At 44.4% G+C, this 23,277-nt stretch overlaps 1 protein-coding gene across 8 annotated transcripts in view; it reads left to right on the forward strand.

Annotated features, from left to right (window-relative positions):
• The window catches only part of PPP1R13B (protein phosphatase 1 regulatory subunit 13B), a 209,595-nt gene that overhangs the window by 36,207 nt on the left and 150,111 nt on the right, over positions 1-23,277 (forward strand). For 2 of the 8 annotated variants that reach the window (XM_068254318.1, XM_068254321.1), the window contains exon 1: positions 11,993-12,303. The exons of 2 other annotated variants lie outside the window; for them this stretch is intronic. In XM_068254318.1, coding sequence (XP_068110419.1) covers positions 12,178-12,303 — 126 coding nt within the window. In that variant the 5' untranslated portion in view covers positions 11,993-12,177. Of the gene's footprint in view, positions 1-11,989; positions 12,304-23,277 lie in introns of those variants that run through there. 4 more of the 8 variants (XM_068254317.1, XM_068254316.1, XM_068254320.1 and 1 more) reach the window with 4 other exon arrangements.

The raw sequence follows: 23,277 nt of genomic DNA on the forward strand, positions 1-23,277 counted from the left end.
CCTCAGGCCAAATACTTTTTTTGTTTTGATTTAATACTCTTAATTTCCTATAAACTAAACAAGCCGCCTCCACAGCTTCTCCAGTGCCTTGGCAATTTGAGACCTGTGTAGCAAGGGCTTATGGGAGCTTAGTCTGGGCAGGAATAGGAGATGTTACTAGTCAGAGATGTCAGAGGCAGAGGGGAGGAGGGGAGGGGAGTTTTCACAGGCTGTGGGCTGGAGTTGCATATCAGCTTGCCTGTGTGTAATGATCACAAGTAGAACATGGCTGCTCTCATTGTATCACAGGAATACATAATCATGTACTGTTGAAGCTGTTTGCAGCTAGATTTGCTATGTAAACTATATAAACTTTAGATAAGATATACAGGTAGTCCTCGGGTTACGAACGCCCGACTTACGAATGACCCACCGATACGAACTTCCCGTTCCCATCGCGATGACGTCATTTTCGCGTGGGGGAAGTTTCAGCTTAAAACTTCTGTACGCGGCTAGAGGGAGCTGGATACAGAGAGAGGAGGACAGACAACGTTGGACTCGTACGAAGGTGAGTATAGAGGGAACAAAGAGGGGGAAAAGGGGGGGCAAAGAGGCACGGGGGGGGGGGGGGGGGGCAAAGAGGCACAGAAGGCAAAGCGAGGGCACAGAGGAAGCACAAAGGGAGGCACAGAGGGGGTACAAACAGAGTGGGGGACAAAAAGAGGCACAGAGGGGATGCACAGGGGGACAAACAAGCATGGAGGGGAGGCAAAGGGGACATAGATGTCACAGCGTTTTGACTTAACCACCCTGGCGATCTTAATAGAACGCCAGGGTGGTTAAGTCAAAACGCTGTGACATCTATGTCCCCTTTGCCTCCCCTCCATACTTGTTTGTCCCCCTGTGCATCCCCTCTGTGCCTCTTTTTGTCCCCCACTCTGTTTGTACCCCCTCTGTGCCTCCCTTTGTGCTTCCTCTGTGCCCTCGCTTTGCCTTCTCTGTGCCTCTTTGCCCCCCCCTCTTTGGGAGGGTTTTTTTTTAAATAAAAAAAAAACTATTTCATGCAGCCAACTGAAAGTTGACTGCATGAAAGCCCACTAGAGGGCGCTCCGGAGGCGTTCTTCTGATCGCCTCCGGCGGCCAAAAGTGTTTTGTTTACTTCGTCGCCATGGCGACGAGCGGAGTGACGTCATGGACGTCAGCTGACGTCAGCCGCCTCCGATCCAGCCCTTAGCGCTGGCCGGAACTATTTGTTCCGGCTGCGCAGGGCTCAGGCGGCTGGGGGGACCCTCTTTCAGGCAGCACACGCGGCTGGCAAAGTGCCGGCTGCGTGTGCTGCACTTTATTTCATTAAAATCGGCCCAGCAGGGCCTGAGCGGCACCCTCTGGCGGTAATGGACGAGCTGAGCTCGTCCATACCGCTAAGGTGGTTAAGAACGGATTCATGTTATGAACGAGCCTACAGTCCCTATCTCGTTCGTTAACCGGGGACTACCGGTATAGACAAGTTACTGGTTATAGTTAAGTTTTTCATCTCGTATCCTCTTTAACTGTCCCTCAAAGGAGCTCATAATCTAATCCCTACCATAGTCCTGTCTGTATCGTGTAGTGTATGTATTGTAGTCTAGGGCCAATTTAGGGGGAAGCCAAGTAACTTATATGTGAGAGGAAATCGGAGTGCCTGGAGGAAACCCAGGCAGACATGGGGAGAACATACAAACTTTGTGCAGGTAGTGCCCTGGCTGAGATTCAAACTGGGAACACCAGTGCTGCAAGGCAAAGCGCTAACCACTACACCACTGTGCTGCCCTATTGTAAAAAAAAAAAAAAATTATATTCACTAATCCGAACAATAATCCGAACATTTGTATAGCGCTTTTCTCCTTTCGGACTCAAAGCGCTCAAGAGCTGCAGCCACTGGGACGCGCTCAGGAGGCCACCATGCAGTGTTAGGGAGTCTTGCCTTGAACCCCTAAGGGCCCGTTCACACTGCACGCGTTTCCAGCCGCGTTTTGGAAACGCGTGCAGGTGGCCAAAACGCACGACATCAGACATTGCATAGAGTGCAATGTCTGATGTTCACACTGCATGCGTTCCGGACCTGTGCGGTCCGGGAACGCATGCTGCACGCAGATTTTGCAAAAACGCGTGGCTGTCCCATTCACTTTTCAGTGATGGGATCAGCCCGCAACGCACACAAACGCGGATGGCCATGCGTTCGTACGCGTTGCGGTCCGCACGCGTTCCGCACGCATAGCCATCCGCATTTCTGATCTGAACGGGCCCTTACTGAATAGGTACTTGACCTAGCCAGGATTTGAACCCTGGTCTCCCATGTCAAAGGCAGAGCCCTTAACCACTACACTATCCAGCCACTATAAAGGTCCTCTTTAAAGATGAACTGTAGTTAAAATAACATAATTAATAAAATTGCTTATTTTGTGCAATATCCACTTTCATATTATTTAGTCAGTTTTTGCCCATTGTAAAATCTTTCTTCTCCCTGATTTACATTCTGACATGTATCACTGGTGGTGACATCTTTAGTTCTGCCAGGTGATCGGTACAGAATGAGTTCTATGTGCAGAGGGATAGAATGCTTGCCTGGCAGTTGGAAAAAGCTGGTATTTCCCACAATGCAACAAGGTTCACTGAAAGGAAACTGTCAGGACCAAGGTCATGACATCACACTGTGGGAGGGGTTTCACCACAATATCAGCCACACAGCCCCTCCTGATGATCTATTCGAGAAAAAGTAAAGATTTCTCAGGAGAAAGGGGATATCAGCTACTGATTGAGCTGAAGTCCAATCCTTGGTTAAAGTTCCCATTTAATTTTTGATTTTTATGCAAGATTGGTGTGAAGGTAATAGAATAGAATTCCTTCCTGGAGAGAGGCGGTAAGAATTCTAGCAGCAGTGGAGTGGGATTCTGCGGATTCTCTTTACAAAGGCTGAATGTTTAGTTAGGCCGCAGTGCCACACCTTCCTTCTTCCTTCCTGGAGCTGTCTCATCGCATTATTGTCTAGTGCAGTCATGCTATCCTAAGCGGAGGGGAAGTGTGCTGAGATTTACCAGCCCATATCACAGGTCTCCATCTGCGCTGAAGGTCATTGTAGAATGCCAGGCCTCGGTGTCAGCAGAGCTGCACTGGATGTTTTCACAGCTGGACTCCTCTCTGTGTATCTGCTCAGCCTCCTCACGGCAGCTCCATCCAAATAAAGGACCACTGCAGGGAAATAGGTCATTGCTCTGCCTAAGGCCATGCGTGTAATACCAGTAGGATAACCTATTTAATGAGAAATTCCTATTCTGTCATGAAATAGATTAAAGCTGCCCAAGTCCTCTTGTCATTTTCAAGTTACATTCTTTCCATTTCATATTGCGTCCAACTAAAAATTGGTGGTTCAGATTGTGCTTATTTGTCACCATGGCAACAGTGCTTCAAAAACTCCCAACTTTGTGCATAAATACTTGCTCAAGAGGGTATTTTTTTGTTTTATTTTCAACACCTTAAAGTATACCCGAGGTGACACGATGAGATAGACAAGGGTATGTACAGTGCCTAGCACACAAATAACTATGCTGTGTTCCTTTTTTTTTTCTTTCTCTGCCTGAAAGAGTTAAATATCAGGTATGCAAGTGGCTGACTCAGTCCTGACCCAGACAGGAAGTGACTACAGTGTGACCCTCACTGATAAGAAATTCCAACTATAAAACACTTTCCTAGCAGAAAATGCTTCTGAGAGCAGGAAAGAGATAACAAGGGTTAATAGTTCAAAGATTTTGGCTCTGGCATACTTCAATGAAACAGTTAAAAATTAATAAGTAGATTTAAACATAAAATAAAATTGTGGAATATCTTAGTCCTTTTTAGGAGCAGTAAGATGCAATTGTTTATTTCATTCGTTCATTTTCGCCTCGGGTGACCTTTAAAAAGAACCCGAGGTGTGAGACATTGCCTGGTAGTCATGCTGATCCTTTTAGTCAGAAGCATCTAAGGGCTGGTTCAGACGGCTGCTTAGCTGTGAGTACCGTGGGCGTCTGATTCAACGCTCCCATTCAAGTGAATGGGAGTGTTTATATCGGTCATTTACACGAATGCAGCGCTCCGATTTTCCCTGTCGTTCTAGGCCACCCTAATCCAGGGTTGATTAACAGCCGCGTCTTCATGTCACCTGCAGGGCCAAAAAATAACGATCGCAGCGAGACGCCGCCGCTGGAAGACGTCCGTCTGAACCAGCCCTAAATCAGATACCTGAAACAAGTATGCAGCTAATCTTGTCATATTTGTCAGACAGCTGATCTGCATGCTGCTTAAAGAGGAACTCCAGTGAAAATAATGTAATTAAAAAAAGTGCTACAATAATTATGTATAAATGAGTCAGTGTTTGCCCATTGTAAAATCTTTTAAATCCCTGATTTACATTCTGACATTTATCACATGGTGACATTTTTACTGTTGGCAGGTGATGTAGCTGCTGCATGTGGTTATTTCCCACAACGCAACAAGGTTCACAGACAGGAAACTGCCAGGAGTACCACGGGCCTCAGTTTCTTGTGGGAGGGGTTTTACCCCAATATCAGTCATACAGCGCAGGGGGCGCTGTATGACTGATATTGTGGTGAAACCCCTCCCACAAGAAACTGAGGCCCGTGGTACTCCTGGCAGTTTCCTGTCTGTGAACCTTGTTGCGTTGTGGGAAATAGCCATTTACAGCTGTTTCCAACTGCCAAAAAAAATGCAGCAGCTACATCACCTGCCAACAGTAAAAATGATGGTCTGTTTGTGAAAAGGAATAGATTTCTCCTGGGAAAGGTCGCACCAGCTACTGATTGGGATAAAGTTCAATTCTTGGTTGGAGTTACTCTTTAAATTAGGTCAGAGATAAACTTTTATTCATTGCATAGTTGTGTTCCTTTCAATTAGTTTATCGGGCATTCCTCAAGCCAAATACTTTTTTGTTTTGTTTTAATACTCTAATTCCCTATAAACTAAACAAGCCTCGCCCACAGCTTCTCCAGAGTGCCTAGGCACTTTGAGTCTTAGTAGCAATGGCTTATAGGAGCTCAGTCTGAGGAGGAGGTTACTAGCCAGAGCTTTCAGAGGCAGAGGGGAGGAGAGGGCAGTAAAGTTTTCACAGGCTGAGGGCTGGAGATGCACAGCACCTTGCCTGTGTGTAATGTGACAAACAGAACATGGCTGCTTTCATTGTATCACTGGAGTAAATAATCATAAACTGTTGAAGCTGTTTGCAGCTAGATTTGGTGTGTAAACTGTCTAAACTCTGCACGCATGGCCATCCGCATTTGTGATCTGAACAGGCCCTGAAGGAGTCATCAGGGAAATATAAAGACATTAGCTTCACTCACCTGGGGCTTTTTCCAACGCCTTGCAGCCGACTGTCCCACGCTGTCACCTCTGCTGTCCCGTTCTCGCCGCTCGGTACTCAGTAGTTCTGCGCAGTTAGCTGCAACCACGTGGCAATGATTGACAGCGCCGAGCGGTGAAAGCGGGTCAACGGTGGGGAGCGGAGGTGACAGCGTGGGACAGTCGGCTGCAAGGGGCTGGAGAAAGCCCCAGGTAAGCTCATTTCTTTTTATTTCCCTGATGACTCCTTTAAAGTATTAAATGCAGAGGATCATCAGGACAGCCAGGCAATGTGCATTATTTAAAAGGAAAGAAGCATGTCGCCCTCCATATCTCTCACCTGAGGTTCCCTATAACTAATCCATTGATTGGTATACAAACTTGAATGCTCCCATATCACAGTGGCTGTTACATATTAGGTTCAAGTTAACAAGCTAAAGTAATGCTGCAATTAAAATTGCTTTCTGTAGAGCTGAACTGACAGCATTGAGGTGTTTATTTTTTCACATTTAGTAAAACATTGCTTTATATTAGTTATGTATTAGATGCATCGTTAAAGAGGAACAACAGCGATTCCAAAAAACGCTTAACCAATGAGTGTGAAGCATGGGTACTCCCACTAGAGCAATTGCAATTAGGGCTAATAGCAATTGCAGGACATGCAGCATGTTGGGTGCATTTGCGTTCCAATGCAAATGCTGCAAAAACACTTTTCAAAGTGACTTTGCAGCAATTTAGGGGCCTAATATGTTTTTTTTTAAAAATAAACTTAAATGTACTTACCAGGTGTCCGGCTTACATCCGTCGCACCTCCCTCTAGCACAGGGCTGTCAAACTTAAACACAAAGTGGGCCGAAATTGAACACTGGGACCAAGTCGCGGGCCAACCTCAATGTCTACTAGTCACCTTTCTTCCTTATGAAGTTCCCTAGTGTCTAATGGTTCCCCTACCCACCCCTATACAGTTCCCCAGTGTCTAGTGGTCCTCCTTCCTCCCCTATACAGTTCCCTGGAGTCTAGTGGTCCTCCTTCCTCCCCTATATAGTTCCCTGGTGTCTAGTGGTCTTTGCTCCCTCCCCTATACAGTTCCCTGGGGTCTAGAGACCCCACTCTCCCCTATGCAATTCCCTGGTGTTTAGTGCTTTCCCCCCACCTCCCTCATATGGCTTCCCTGGTGTTCTAGGGACTCACCTCTAATATAGCTTTCTTGGTGGTCTAGAGAGGGCCAAACATAATGCAAAGTGGGGAAACAACTTGGGGGCCAAATGTAATGGCTCTGAGGGCAAGATTTGGCCCATGGGCTGGAGTTTGACATGTATGCTCTAGAAGAAGAGGTCACAGGCGGATATCTGATTGGAGCTAGAGAAGTGGCTATGACTGTAACGATCGGTGTCAGCACACAGAGAGAATCTGATTGTTGATGATCTGCAGAATCGCCAATAATACAAGTATGACTAACCTCTGGACACCTAATGAGTTAATGTATTGGATGAACTGGAGGCTATCTTCCGAGGAGCGGGAGATATAAGAGACTCGGCCAAGAGCCACCTGAAGGGCAGGTGACCCTGGGCAGTGCAGAAACAATCTCTTGATAGTGAGGACCTGGTAACCAGGGATAACAGTATTAGATGGTGAACTGTACTGCAGCCAGAGGATGGGACCACTGGCTGCTAACAGGCTGGACTCTCAGGAGCGGGAGTCCTGGTTGCAGCTGACACCTGATGGAATGGTGTCACTGCTAATACTGATAGACTGAACACTCAGGGAGAGTGACAGCTAGGATAGTCGGGCAGGCCAGGTCGGCAACACACGAGCAGATGAGGTACAGAGACAGAAGACTGATTCGGTAACCGGTACAGGCAGGGTCTGGCAACAGGTAGACAGATATGCAGAGGTACCAATTCAGAAAGCAAGAGAGTGGTCGACAGAGCAAATGGTCATAACATATAAATATAGCAGAGTCCTAGACTGGGGTGTGAGCTCCTTGATCTCGACACCCGGGAACTAGTCTTGAGTATAACACAGTATTGACACAGAGTCCCTAAGCTTGGGTGTGAGGTCTGTGGTCTCAACACCCTGGAACTGGTCTAACATATAACACAAATGTATTCTGGCTAAGTGTGAATTCCCAGGTCCTCCTGGTTCTAACACACTGTGGGATCTGACTGGTCTGAGTGCTCACACGTAAGTAACGGCAGACAACCAGCAACTGACAGGCAAGAAGTATTTATAGAGCAGCGCTCCTCAGTGCCGCCCAGCCCCACTTAGCCAATCACCTACTATGCTGGGATCAGCTGATCGTCCTGATCAGCTGATCCCTGTCCTATTGGAATAAAGGTCCTGCCTCCTAGCGCGCGCATAGCTCTCCATCTGTGTGCACTACTAGGCTCAGACACACCAGACGCATGCTGCTGTGCGGAAACCGCCGGCCTGAACGCGGAGACAGCCGCCCCGCTGCCAGACCGCGCACCGGTGTGTCCGCAATCCATTACAATGACCTCCTCTGCTAGGAGACAGGGCTACGAGCAGAAGCCAGACATCTGGATACCTCATAAGTATAATAAACTTTATTTACACAGGCAAATTAGAAACAAACTGTTCAGCGCTTCCAAATACTGCTAGTCACAATCGCTTTAGGAATTGCAGCGTGCATTCCTAGTGGGTTCTAGGAATTCAGCATTTGATCAGTGAGTTTTTGGATTTGGCGGTAATTGTTACTCCGCCATGTTGTGGAGTGTGCACATGCAAAGATGATCTGTGTATTGTGAAAGGAACCTGCGCGAGGCTTCTTAGGAAGAAAAGATCAGACAGAAGTGTCGTCATGCATGTTAGTTTTGCCCTCTGATCAGTTTACCAACTGGGAGAATGATCGGAATAATGGATTGCCTTAAAGCGAACCTCTAGACTAAAAATCTTCTCAGCAGCACTCCTTTTTAGCTCCACAGAAGAAAACTGCCTGGGCATTTTCCCATGATGCTTTGCAATCTATTTTAATTAACATAACTAATGTAACTTAATAATAATTTTGTTTATGTTGAAGTTCCCCTTTAATGTTTGGCTGTTTTTCCTCAGAAAGCTTACTGTTAAAGTGGACCTTAACTATTGCACAGGACAGAAGGAAAACATAGAGAAATGCATCCTGTATGTATTTAGAGAGTTTAGCCTGTGTATTTCCCCCTTATTTGTGTCTAATCACTAGTTGTAATTTGATCTTTCCACAATGTCAGGACTGCCTATGGCTGATAAGCTCATTTAAAAGCACAGGGTGTTAACAATATGTCTGCTTCCATGAATCAGGAAGTAGAAACTGCAGATTTTATTTTAGGATTTGTATCAGCTGTAACAAATGTTTTTGTTTGAAAGTTATTATGCTGTTGTGTATCTTTTGGAGCAAAGAGGACATTCTAAATTCAGGTCCGCTTTAAGATACGTACACCCGTCCAACAAAGTGCACGCACAACACCACGACGTGACCGAGACCACGATAAACCGTTTATTCATCTTGTATCTTCCACGCTCCAACCAACTGAACAACAAATTCGGTAACATGCCATGTGCGCAAGAGAAATGACGGACTGCGCAAAATGGACGCATTAAAAACAAGTGCGTCGTTCAGACAACGTTGTACACATGTGCCCGACTGCGCGAGGGGATCAGCCCAACAGTTGTGTGTGTTGATCTGCTGGATGGATTGGGCAAACAGCCAGTTATCAGTCGCTCGCCACGTGTACACGCCTGATTGTTGTCCAACAGATCTAAATTTGACAACAATCAGTTTAGTTGACTTTGTTTTAAGGCAAGGTAGCCCATTTTATTATTATTTAGTATTTAGTATTTATATAGCGCCGACATATTACGCAGCGCTGTACAGTGTATATATATATCTTGTCACTAACTGTCCCTCAAGGAGCTCACAATCTAATACCTACCATTGGCATATGTCTATATTATGTAGTGTACATACTGTAGTCTAGGGCCAATTTTAGGGGGAGCCAATTAACTTATCCGTATGTTTTTGGAATGCGGGAGGAAACCGGAGTGCCCGGAGGAAACCCACGCAGACACGGAGAGAACATACAAACTCTTTGCAGATAGTGCCCTGGCTGGGATTCGAACCAGGGACCCAGTGCTGCAAGGCGAGAGAGCTAACCACTACGCCACCGTGCTGCCCATGTTAATCAGTGCGCTCATTCATGTTTAAAAGTGACACTGAGGTGAAAAAAAGTATGATATAATGAATAGTATGTGTAGTATGGATAATAATAGAATATTAGTAACAAGAGTCTAATTTTTGTTTTCATATATATTTATTGTTGTTGTTATTCATTCATATTTAAAATACAGTGTTGGTTATTGCAAACTATGAAACAGAGCAGAGGTAATGTTCGTTTGAACTGCTCTGCAGAAAAACCTTATCTGAAGCTGCCCCTCACTGTTTCTTTATATGTAGAAGTCCTTCAGAAAACAGGACTGTCTCTGACCCAAGTTGGGAGAGCTCAGCGAAGCTCTATTGCATAGATAACTGAAGTTTTTTTGAATTCTTGTACTGGAAACTATATGAGATTATTTTCTTTGCTACTATTTTTAGCTGTACAACAGACACAATTCATGATCATACATTTATTTCCACTGCAGATTCCCTTTAATGTGTGTTTGTTTTTTGTGTTTTTTTTTTTATTATGTAAAACATGCTGCATTTTTAGCACGCTTCAAAACATCTCAATTTCAGTCACTGGCTATTTGCACCAAGCCTCTTGAGTTACATCTGAGATGAATGCACGTGGTGTGCAGGAGTGTGAACCCTCGTTAAGGAAATACACCAGTAGCCATACTCTAGTCTAGGCGATGACCACCAGATTGACCATCTGATAGATCCTGCTCTAATCGGAGAAGGTTCCATTACCTGCACACACACTGTGCGCAGATCACCCAACAGATCTAACATATTGCATGGGGGGAGACCAGCTGTCGGGTCAGCCGATCGTCAGGATATAGATTGATGTTACTGTCACGCATCCAATCAAGCCCTTTTGATCTTTCTAGCGTGGCGGATTGATTAAATAATCTGGCAACCATGTTGCGGCATCAATTCTGCCAGATTTGATCATCATGATCGAGTAGATATTGATGCAGAACATTGAGTAATGTATGGGCATCTTCCCTTTTAAAAGGCGTGCTGTTTTTGGTTATAGATGGCACTGTATTTGGCCTGAGGAAGTGGGCGTTACACCCATGAAATGCATTGCCTGTGCATAATTAAACTTCCTATGTGTATGAATGTGTTGTTATTGAGGTATGCCACCTCTCACCTTATTATTTTAGCTTTTTTTGACACAGTATTATCTATCTTTGGGCGCCTCTTCCACTTTTGTGCTTTTCACCTTCCGGGTGTATTTTGGTACCCAGTGACTCCCCAACTTATGGGTCCTTTGTTGTTTTGCCAAGAGTGCAACCGGATCCAGTTCTAGCTGGTCACCTGAGTGGAGTTGGGTTTATGAAGCTCCACCTGTTTTCAGTGGTTGATTGCCCCTGCTGCAACCTTCCTTTGTGAGCACCACAAGCTTTTTTTTTTTTTTTTTTTTTTCTTATTTTATTTATTGTATTTATAAAGCACCAACATATTACGCAGCTCTTGACATTAGTTTAGGTTACAAACAATTATTTAGGGGTGACATACAGAAAAATGACAATACAGGAATACAAGAAAACCAGATCACTCAGCACAGTATGAGTACAAGGTAATGCTTAGTCAGTCACTGGAGGGGAGCATGGAGATTAGGCAAGTTAGGTTCACGCAGATGCATAGCATGGGTTCACAGTAATGGAGGTGCATGATCAGGTAGGACACAAAAGGAGAACCCTGCCCAAAGGCTTACAATCTAGAGGGAGAGGTAGGGACACGAGAGGTAGGGGACCAGAGTTCAGCTGTGGGTTTAGAGCACTTGTGAGGGGTAGTAGGCCAGAGTGAAAAGGCGAGTTTTGAAGGCCTTCTTGAAGATGTTGAAGGAGGGGGCTGCCCTAATGGGTGGAGGTAGGGAGTTCCATAGTGCTGGAGCAGCTCTTGAGAAGTCCTGGAGGCATGCATGGGACTGGGTGATTGGGGGGGGGGGGGGGAGGGAGCGAGCAGCGGTTAGGCGAAGTTCATTGGAAAAGCGTAGTGAGTGGCTAGGTGTGTACCTCTGAGTAAGGTCGGAAATGTAGGTTGGACAGGTTTTGTGGACAGATTTGTAGGTCAGACACCGTATCTTGAATCTGATTCACATTTGCCATTTATCTTGCGACATGCTGCACCATTTGGGCTCGCATTGTTTCTGCGTTCTTCTTTTTTTAGGGTGTCGGTCACCCTGTACCACAGTTTGCTCGGAAAGTGCAGCGAATTGTGTTTGGATGATGGGGCAGCCCGACATTTAATAATCTACAAATTATCCCCTGGAGGAATGTATACAGATGAGTTTAGTCTCCACTCTGCGCCTTCTCTCTTCATGGCCCCATTTATTTACATTGTGTTGTTTGGAGCCAGTGAGCATCGCAGGTCTTTGTGTTTTTGGCTGACTCTCCAGCCCATGTGTTCAGCGCCAGGGGCGGATGCTACGCAAGAGATCTCTCCTGTTTGCCTAATTAGGCGAATCGTAATCCTCCGTATCATGGAGCTGTCACATCCATGGCCTGCTTTCTGTCCTCAGTGCTCCTTATCAGCACACAAAGCACCAGCCAGCTCCAGATACCAGCAGGAGGCTTGCAGCTCAGGTTCTCCTGGCGGGCTGTGGCTGGAGGGATCGGACTCTCGCCTTTACATTAAATGAGCTTTTTCTAAGGACTGATCTACACATGAAGAATTTTTTCACAATGATTCTTCAGAGTCTTATAAATAAGCCCAAGGAAAAGAGCCAGCCTTGCGAAAAACTTGTTTCAAAGTCTTGGAACAGAAAAAAAGATAAAGCCCCTTTGAGGAAGGTAAGAGAAGGAATCGAGCTGACTACTAGCCTTACAATCTAATAGTACAATGACGTTTGAGGTGCAAAAGCGAAACATTTCTTACAATTCGAATGTAAGGAATATTCTGTAAAAGAAGATGGTAGAGTGTGTGTGTGCATCTTAGAGCAGTTCTGTATCCGTTTTAAAGGTAGCCACTAGCAATACAATTTGCAGAATGATTGTCTACTAACGATTGTTTGTAAAAGCGATCAGAAACGATTGTTTGGGAACACTAAAGGACAAAAATCTCCTAACCAATCGAGTCAGATTGACGGGATCAAACCGAAAATTGGATTGATTTAATTGATCCGATTGGTTAGGAGATTTTCGTCTGTTAGTGGTCCTAAATGATCATTTCCGATCGTTGATGTGAATAATGCAATTGTAAACAATCATTTGCCAAATTGTATGTATCATTAGTGGCCAACTTGATGGTGCTACAATCCTCTCTCTATGTACTGTAGTAGAAGGGTAAACTGAGTGACTATACAATGGATGGATACAGTAGAGCAGGGATGTCAAACTCCAGTCCTCAAGGGCAGAGGTCCTTGCACATTTTCCCACAGCTTAAATTTAATTGATGGGATGGAGTCAGGAAAGGTGCGGCTCATAAAGTAGAACGAATTCCTCCATTTCTCAGTCCATCCTAAACACGGGCATGGAGATGGCCTACGAGGACTGGAGTTTGACACCTGTGCCTTATATAGTCCCTTATATTGGTGTTCCCTGACCATCTCACTCAAGGCCCATCAACAGTGCATGTTTTGTATAAATCCAGAGGTAGGTAATCAGCTCTGCTGAGACACCAATAACCTAACGTGTGCATGTATGTGGTTTCCTTCAAAACCTGTACTGTTGGTGGGCCTTGAGGACAGGGTTGGGTAACTCTGCCTTATATTACATAAAAAATTGTAAGATTGGACAAAAAATTGCATCCGTATTGGGCATCTTAAGACTGCAAAATAGGACTTCTGCATTATTCCATTTAAACAGATTGCAAAACATGCGATGGTACAATTTATTTTGCCTCGTTTACTGTTCAGTCGTCTTTGTTATCTTTTTTTTTTTTTATTATTATTAGAACAAAGCCACAGTTTTTTTCTTGTATTTGATTAAAATTTTACTGCCAATCCCCCAAGAAGACTCATTTTCAAAATATGAATCAGTTAGATGCATATATGTCCATGTTAAAGCTGAAGATTAACGGTGAGATGCTAATTTTCTACGTTTTTAAGTTGGGCCAACGAAATGCAGTCACCACTAGCTTCAACTGGCCCTACTCAAAGCTGCATGTCATGTGCAAGAAAATGTGCATGAACTTGAAAGCCTCTCATTGATCCTTCACTAGTTTTGTCGGCAACTAGAATTTGTGGGGCGCAGCCGGAACGTAGCAGACAGCTCAACAGACTCGGAACTACTGATCCGTTAATTGACAAATCATTAAACAGCTGCTGGTGAATTGATTGACAACACCAGAATCTGGTTAGCTAGCCGCAAAGTTTTGTTTACGTTGATTAAATTGTTGTTTTTCTTTCAAGGCTAAATTTGTATCTTTTGTCATACTTTTGATCATCAGTAGTCAAGGCTGATTGGCACTAGGTTTTATCTTTTAGTATTGAACAAAGGATCAGAGAACCGTCACTTAAAACAATATACCCTATTGTACCGTGGGCTTTGGATCCATCCCCATCCCTGGAAATGTTTTGAAAGCCACTTTTACCACTGGCTGCGATCCGATTCAAAAAGCGGATTGCAGCCGTTTTTCCAATCGCTAGAGCACCTCGATAACATGTAAATCTAGGTGCTCATTTTCCGCTACGTCGCTTCGTTTGCGATACATATTTTTTTTTTCCGAATTGCGAGCGCCACATTCCCGATGGCGGTACAGCACAACGCAGACAGTGGAAAAAGCAGCTTGAGCGGTCGCAAGCCCAGGTGTGGTCTGTTGGATGATAGGTGGGCATATGTATGCGTGACAAGCGACTAGACGAGCCACTGATAACAAGCAGTTTGCACGATCCAACCGGCGGATACACTCATACGACTGTTGGGCTGATATTGTGCAGTTAGCCATGTGTGTACAAGTCGTTTGAACGTCTTTCGTTCTGAAAACGGCCCCGTTGCGCAGTCTGTTGTTCCGCTTGCGTGCACAGTATGCAAATGAGTTGGGCATTAAGTTGGTTGGTGCACGGAAAATGAAAAACGTGCAGTTGTGTCGTTGGTCACGTCATCTGGTTCGTTGTGCGCTTTTGTCGGATGTGTGTACGAGCCTTAATGAGAACCCGAGGTGTGTTTAAAGAATGTTATCTGCATACAGAGGCTGGATCTGACTATACAGCCCAGCCTCTGTTGCTATCCCAAACCCCACTAAGGTCCCCCTGCACTCTGCAATCCCTCATAAATCACAGCCGTGCTGTGAGGCTGTGTTTACATCTGTAGTGTCAGTCTCCGCTGCTCACCCGCCTTCTGCATAGCTCCAGTCCCTGCCCCCGTCCCTTCCCTCCAATCAGCAGGGAGGGAAGGGATGCAGGCGGGGACTGGAGTTCTGCAGGAGGCGGGGAGAGCAGCAGACTGACACTATAGAGATAAACACAGCCAGCTCTGACAAGCTGTTTGTCAGCAGCATGGCTGTGATTTATGAGGGATTGCAGAGTGCAGGGGGACCTTAGGGGGGTTTGGGATAGCAACAGAGGCTGGGCTGTATAGGCAGATCCAGCCTCTGTATGCAGATAACATTCTTCAAACCCACCTCGGGTTCTCTTTAAGAGAACGTGATTTTGTCCCAACAGCAAAAATATTTATTTATTTCAGGTTCTCTTAGAACTACACTGATGGTCTTTGGCGTTCAGTTATTCTGATTACCGGCTCAGTACAATTTGACTTGTAGGGGTTTATTTATAAAGCGCTATTAGAAATGTAAACTCTACGTTTCAGTTTGATATTCATTAAGTCCTGACCCATCATTGGTACCACATCACTGCATATTTTTCTGGTTTGATAGTACTTTCAATCTTAATAGACCACATTAACCACTTCCATGTAGTGTCACAGTGAGTTCAAAGTGTTCAAAATCTGTTGGCCTCATACTACATGGAAGTGGTCAAATTGGCCAGTCAAGATTGGATGTGTATGCGCCCTAACTTGACCACCAGGTTGGCCTCTGTGCTGCCTGCTGCATCTAACTATTGGACGTCGCCTGAGTGTTGTCCAGGAGCTAGTTTAGCTACAATATAAAGCCCCATCTACATGGTACAGTTTTCCATCAGGTCAACCGCTGAGCTGATAAGAAATTGCATCGTGTGTAGATGTCGAAATTGTCTCTTATCAATTTTGCGATAGATTTTGCATTAAGTACCCAAAATCTATTGCAAAATGTATTGCAATCCGATCTGACCGGTTGGAAATTAACTAATAGATCCGTCGATCTGACGGAAAATTGTACCGTGTGGATGAGGCTTTAGGCTTCCTGAAAAGTTGGTCAGAGTTGCTCACAAATTAAGTAATTAAGCCTTAAAGGAGAACTGTAGTGAGAGGTATATGGAGGCTGTCATATTTGTTTCCATTTAAGCAATACCAGTTGCCTGGCTATCCTGCTAGTCCTCTGCCTCTAATACTTTCAGCCATAGGCCCTGAACAAGCATACAGCAGATCAGGTGTTTCTGACAATTTTGACAGATCTGACAAGATTAGCTTCATGCTTGTTTCTGGTGCGATTCAGACACTTCTTCAGCCAAGTAGACCAGCAGGGCTGCCAGGCAACTGGTATTGCTTAAAAATGAAATAAATATGGCAGCCTCCATATACCTCTCACTACAGTTCTCCTTTAAAGCGGACCTGAACTCAAAACTTCCTCTCTGCTCTAAAAGATAAGCACCAGCATAATAACCTTTAAAGGGATACTGTAGGGGGGTCAGGGGAAAATTAGTTGAACTTACCCGGGGCTTCTAACGGTCCCCCTCAGACATCCTGTGTTGGCGCAGCCACTCACCGATGCTCCGGCCCCGCCTCTGGTTCACTTCTGGAATTTCAGACTTTAAAGTCTGAAAACCACTGCGCCTGCGTTGCCGTGTCCTCGATTCCGCTGATGTCATCAAGAGCGCACAGCGCAGGCCCAGTATGGTCTGTCTGCGCAGTTCACTCCTGGTGACATCAGCGGGAGCGAGGACACGGGCGTGCAGGCGCAGTGGTTTTCTGACTTTAAAGTCAGAAATTCCAGAAGTGAACCGGAGGCGGGGCTGGAGCATTGGTGAGTGGCTGCGCCAACACAGGATGTCTGCGGGGGACCATTAGAAGCCCCAGGTAAGTTCAGCTCATTTTCCCCCTGACCCCCCTACAGTGTCCCTTTAAAGAAAAACATTTTTGTTACAGCTAATACAAATCCTGAAATAAATATGCAGTATGGCTACTTCCTGCTTTTATGGAAGCAGACATGGGGTTAACATCCTGTGTTTACAAATTAGCTGCTTTGCCGAGGCAGCCAGCTGTCACTGCTGAGAGATTAAATTACACTTTTGATTAGTCACAAATGAAGGGGAATTAGACAAAACTCTCTAAATACATACAGGGTGCATTTCTCTACATTTAAGAGTTCAAGTCCACTTTAAAGTCAACCTCCAGACTAAAAATCGACTCAGAAGCACTGAAAAGGCCTGGTGTTTCTTTAACAGTTTCACAGCATCAGAACTTTGTTTCTCTTATACAAGCCTCATTTTTAGCTGCGCAGAAGAAAACTGCCCGGGCATTTTTCCCCTGATGCTGTGCAAAGCATGATGGGATTTCTGATGTTGTTGTTCTCGTTCTGCTGTTGGGGTGCAATTTTTTTTTTTTTACATTTTGAATTTGACATTTTAAAGCCTAGCGTGTGCAGCTGGGAGGGGTTATCAGGACAAAGGACAGTTGGAACTGTGTCTTATGCTCCTTGTCACCTCCTTTCAACCAAAAAGATGGCTGCCCCCATGACAAAGATGGCAGCCCCCATGAATCACAAACATTTGCCTTTTCTTTTAAAACCGGGTGGGTAAAAAATTATATTACCTATCTATTCTAATTAACATAACTAATGTAACTTAATGACAGTATGTTTGTTTAGGCTGAAGTTCCCTTTAAGTGGTTTGTTGCTAAATAAAATACTGACATACCAGGTGGCCATGTCCCCTGAAATTGCTCAATGAATTGTAGTACTTCCTGCAATTTTTATTTTATTTTTAAGAAGGCTTCCCATACACAGTACAATTTTTTTTTCATTTTTTTTTCCCTTCAATCTGAGAAATTCGATCGAAATATTCGACTTGGTCGAATAGTTTTTAAAATTCGATTTTTCTGGAAATCAGAGAAAAACAATTGAATATGAAGAAAAGTTGGTTTATCTAATGATATTTTCTTAGACAACCTACCATACACTATACAAATTCACAAACACCCAGACTTTTCAAACATGTTCAATCTGATTTTTATTGAAAAAAACAGAATTGGGTTTTCTTTTCCCCTCGATCAAAAAAGATTATTTTTGATTTTCACTCTTTTCGACCGTTTTGGTCAAATAAATGGGAAAATCGAACGTTTTTAATTGTACCGTGTATGGGCGTCATAGTGGTAAGATGGCTCTTGGTTGGTGATGGTGAGTGCAATGCTGATTGCAATTTACATGCAAATATTATGCAACTTAAAATAGGGCCAATCAAATTAAAGGATACCTGAAGTGACGTGTATGTACAGTGCCTAGCACACAAATAACTGTGTTCCTTTTTTTTCTTTCTCTGTCTGAAAGAGTTAAATATCAGGTATGTAAGTGGCTGACTCAGTCCTGACTCAGACAGGAAGTGACCACAGTGTGACCCTCACTGTTAAGAAATTCCCCTTTTTTATCTTTCTTGCCCTCAGAAGCCATTTTCTGCTATAAAAGTGTTTTATAGTTGGAATTTCTTATCAGTGAGGGTCACACTGTAGTCACTTCCTGTCTGAGTCAGGACTGAGTCAGCCGCTTACATACCTGAGATTCAACTCTTTCAGACAGAGAAAGGAAAAAAGGAACAGAGCGTAGTTATTTGTGTGCTAGGCACTGTACATACCCATGTCTATCTCATCATGTCACATGTCACTTTGGGTATCCTTTAATTTCCTGATGGTTTTGATTGTTCTTATTCCAAGCTGCCCACAGTTTGCACTAAATTTGTATGCAATCCAGAATCTTTAGGAACTCCTTGACAATGTTGATGCATCATGCAAAGCCTAGACCAAGAGGCGGTTGTTTATTTAATTAGGTTTTTCGGTTTCCTGTGTTTGTATTTCTTATTGCTTTGCTTAGTGGTTTCCGCTTTTTGTTTGTTTTTGTCTTTAGAAAGGCTTCTCCCCATAGGCTTCTCCCCATATGTTGGTAGCGATTATTCGTTGTCCATGTTTAGCTGTGATTCTACCTCATTGTATGTAGTTGTTGAGTCTCGTCTGTGTTTGTGTGATAGAGAAGTGTTAATGTTTTCATCACTTGTCACTTTGTGACAAGCACTTAAAATAACTGGCACTTGCGAGGAGGTATTTATAGCCATGCGATACTTAGCATTGCGCACATTTCAAGAGGCTGCAGATTAGCCTTTGTTATGGTGATTTTGTTCTTGTCCTTTGCTCTGTAACGGGGATTCCTGGAATAGAACGGATATCACACTGTGACATTCAAATTTTAAACATGAATTTCAGGCAGGCAGCTAAAAGCACTCCTAGAACACAACAGAAGTGGAATGTCTGCCTGCCGTTATGTTTACGTGAGGGGTGGTCTCTGGTCTTGGTTGTGGAGAACATCTAGGAACATACGCTTTGAAAAATAACAAAAGTTGCTCTAAAGCTTTGCACAACATAGAACAGTGCAACTCTGCAGTTCGATATTTTTTTTTAGGTTTTTTTTTTTCTCCATAGATTCCCTGCTGGAATTTATTGGAAATTGATGTGCAGTTTAACCACTTCAGCCTTCAGTCGTTTTCACTTTATGCATCCGAGCAATTTTCACCTCCCATTCATTAGCCTATAACTTTATCACTACTTATCACAACAAACTGATCTATATCTTGTTTTTTCCGCCACCAATTAGGCTTTCTTTGGGGTGTACATTTTGCTAAGAGCCACTTTACTGTAAATGCATTTTAACAGGAAGAATAAGAAAAAAATGGAAAAAATTCATTATTTCTCAGTTTTCAGCCATTATAGTTTGAAAATAATACATGCCTCCATAATTAAAACTCATGTATTGTATTTGCCCATATGTCCCGGTTATTACACCGCTAAAATTATCTCCCTATCACAATGTATGGCGTTTTTTTATTTGGAAATAATGGTGCATTTTTTCCGTTTTGCATCTATCACTATTTACAAGTTTAAAATAAAAAAAAAATAGGAATATTTCATCTTTACATTGATATTTAAAAAGTTTAGACCCTTAGGTAAATATTTACATGTTTTTTTTTTATTGTAATGTTTTTTGTTTTTTTTTTGTATTAAACATTTTATTTGGGTATTCTTGGGAGGGTGGGATGTAAGCCATAGTTTTATAATGTAAATGTGTCTTGAGTTTTATTTTTTTCACTTTTAGTTGTAGTTTTACTTTTTGGCCACAAGATGTCGGCCATGAGTTTGTTTACAGGACGTCACTCTAAGCGTAACATACGCTTAGAGCGACGTATGGGGGACGTTACAGCCAGAAAAAGCGCAGCTTCCGAGAGAAGCTGACGCTTTTTTAGCGGGGGAGAGGAATCAGTGATCGGGCACCATAGACCAATTCACTGATTGCCAGGCTAACGAACCGCGGCCAGGAGAGCGCGTGCACACGCGTGCACGTGCAAAGAGACTCTGAAGCCTCCGAAAATGCCCCCCCTTTTTTTTTTTTGCCAATCCTGTTAAGCGTTATTGGGTTAGCTGAAACACAGCTATCCCGCTGCCAAAGTGAAACTAGGCTTTATTCACCCCCAAATACCTGGGCAAAAATCCATGATATTCCTGGTCGTGGATTTTGCTGCCTGGGGAGGCAGAGCTTTGAGCTGCAGCTCTGCCTCCATTGGTGTCTATCTCCCGCGGATCCCCGCCCCTCTCAGTGAAAGAAGACTGAGAGTGGCGGGAGGAGGCGGAGATCCGTGGGAGATAGACGCCAATGGAGGCAGAGCTTTGCAATGGAGGCAGAGCTGCAGCTCAAAGCTTTGCTTCCAACAGGAAGGAGCCCTGCAATTTGCCTCGGACATTTCAGGGTGAATAAAGCCTTGTTTTGCCGCGGGATAGCTGTGTTTCAGCGAACCCAGTAATGCTTAACAGCACTGGCTGAAAAAAGGGGCATTTTTGGAGGCTTCAGTCTCTGTTTAAGGTAGGAATCAATTCCTACCGAATCTATTTTACATTTTTTTTTTCTTCAATTAAAGGGATACTGTAGGGGGGTCGGGGGGAAAATGAGCTGAACTTACCTGGGGCTTCTAATGGTCCCCCGCAGACATCCTGCCTCCGGTTCACTTCTGGAATTTCTGACTTTAAAGTCAGAAAACCACTGCGCCTGCGTTGCCGTGTCCTCGCTCCCGCTGATGTCACCAGGAGTGTACTGCGCAGACACAGACCATACTGGGCCTGCGCTGTGCGCTCTTGATGACATCAGCGGGATCGAGGACACGGCAACGCAGGCGCAGTGGTTTTCTGACTTTAAAGTCAGGAATTCCAGAAGTGAAGGCGGGGCTGGAGCATCGGTGAGCGGCTGCGCGGGCACATGATGTCTGCGGGGGACCATTAGAAGCCCCGGGTAAGTTCAGCTCACGTTCCCCCGACCACCCCCCCCCCCCTCCCCTACAGTATCCCTTTAAGGAATCGATCGTCTTGGAACATTGGGTGGAAATCTATAAAGGTGGCCATACATCAGGTGACTTGGCGACCGATGGATCATCCGGTTCAATTAATCTGAATCCGATGAAAATTGGTGCCGCCAAGTGCACGCCCGACCGACAGTTCAACCAGTTTAAGGCCTAAATTGGTTGCTTTAATTGGTTGAACATGCTGCAAGATGAAGGGTCAACTTGCTTGATATCGGAAGAAACGCAGGCAACCCCTGACTCTGTCCGCCCTAATGTTTAATGTGCCCAGTGCACTCTATACATTACCTGCCCGCGGCATCTGCTTGCTCCCTCCTCTGTCCATACACGCGCGCCAGGTGGTTGCCTAGTAACGGTCTCTTGCGACGTCACACATGCGCCTTAACTAGGCAACCACATGGCCTGTGTGTATGGACGGCGGAGGGAGCAGTGGCTACGGACAGGTAATGTATAGAGCACGGGGAGGTACATTAAAGGGGTATTGTCACCATAAATATCAAATTTCAACAGCAACTGGTCTGAGTGTATTAAGTGATAGATGCTAATCCTGCATACAAAACTTGCAAAACTTTTTCTGCTGTTCTGGTTTGTAGTTATCACATACTTTAGGAGAACTGGCCCTAGTGCCAGTCAGTGCCAAAGAGTTGAATGCTGGGAGTTCTTTTTATCTATAATATATTCCTCCTCTTCCATTTATTTCCCTGCCTAGCTGCTTATCAGAAACACCCTCTTATCACTTGTGTTTACAAGCAAGGCTGAGGGGACTCAGTGATTGGATGTCTAAATAAAAGACAGTGCAGTTGCTAGTATACACCTCAGTGGGAGTGTCTGAAGACTCTGGGAGGAGGGCAGCTAATGAATACACAATGAGCAAGATAAGGGAAGGGGGAAACAAGAGTCAGGGAGGATATGATGTCAGCATTAGCTTGGCAAGATGGCCATTGCCTAGAATAGGATTTTCTGCTATTCCTTAATAAAATCATTAAGAGGATAGCACAGTACATCTGTTATAAGTAGAAGTAGTATTTATCTACTTTATATGTGTTTTTTTATTTTTAGGTTAGCACGGGTGTCGCTTGTTCTTTACACATAAGGGTGGACAGCGCCGGGTCGGCAAGGCAGCGGATGTGACGTAAACAAAGCAGTTTCCTGATCGATTTCAGCATGAAATTGATCGGGGGTCAGCCTGCAGTGTATGGGCAGCTTGACAGATCTCTCTCTAATCAGATTTAATCAGTGAGAGAGATTTGGCTCTTGGTCGAACCTGCCCATCATCGCTAGATGTATAGCTTTCTTTAGTGTATGGCCAGTTTAATGGACAGTGTAGATGTTTTGCTGTAGTTTTCACATCTGTGTGTCCTCATCCTAATCCTGAAACCGTTTGATTGCTTTCAGGATGTGCTGGGTCTTGTTCCTCAGCAGGTGAGTGGAGAAATGTGAGGGATATGCAGGAGCCCTGCTGGAGCCTCGGCTTACAAGAAGGAAGAAACACCACGTCAGGCAAATGTGGGAGACACATGTGAGCCACGTGTATCTCCCACATTTGCCTGACACCACGTTCTTCCTTCTTGTAAGCTGAGACATCATAGAGTTAAGCATGCAGTATATTGGCAGTACAGTGTTCAGGCCGGTGAACAATGCAAATGATTTGTAAAGCCACTGTTGTTTTGTGACGCATGAGAGCACATCAACTCGGGTGACCTAGTTCTCGAATCAGTTATGTGTACAGAGTCACACAGTCCTGTCTGCTGCTGAGCTGCCTGGTTCACAGTGTTCTGTGGACCGTTCAGCAGAATAAAGCGGATTGAGCAAGAGAATAAAAATAAGAAAGAAATTTACAGAGGAAGCCTATAATACATCCGTTAAAGTGACACTAAAGCGAAAAAAAAAATTATGACATAATGAATTGCATGTGTAGTACGGAAAATTAATAAAATATTTGTATCAAAGAAAAGTCTCATATTTTTTAGTGCTGTGCTGTGATGTCAGCACCTTACAGCACTGAGGTCCTGACATCACACCTTGGGAGCTTTGTGCTGCATTGTGGGAAATAACAGCTGTTTCCAACTGCCAAAAAAGCAAGCAGCATCTCCTTCCACTGACATCACCTGCGAGCAGTAAAAAT

The sequence above is a fragment of the Hyperolius riggenbachi genome, chromosome 9 (genome assembly GCF_040937935.1).
Source record: "Hyperolius riggenbachi isolate aHypRig1 chromosome 9, aHypRig1.pri, whole genome shotgun sequence".
Lineage (NCBI taxonomy): Eukaryota > Metazoa > Chordata > Amphibia > Anura > Hyperoliidae > Hyperolius > Hyperolius riggenbachi.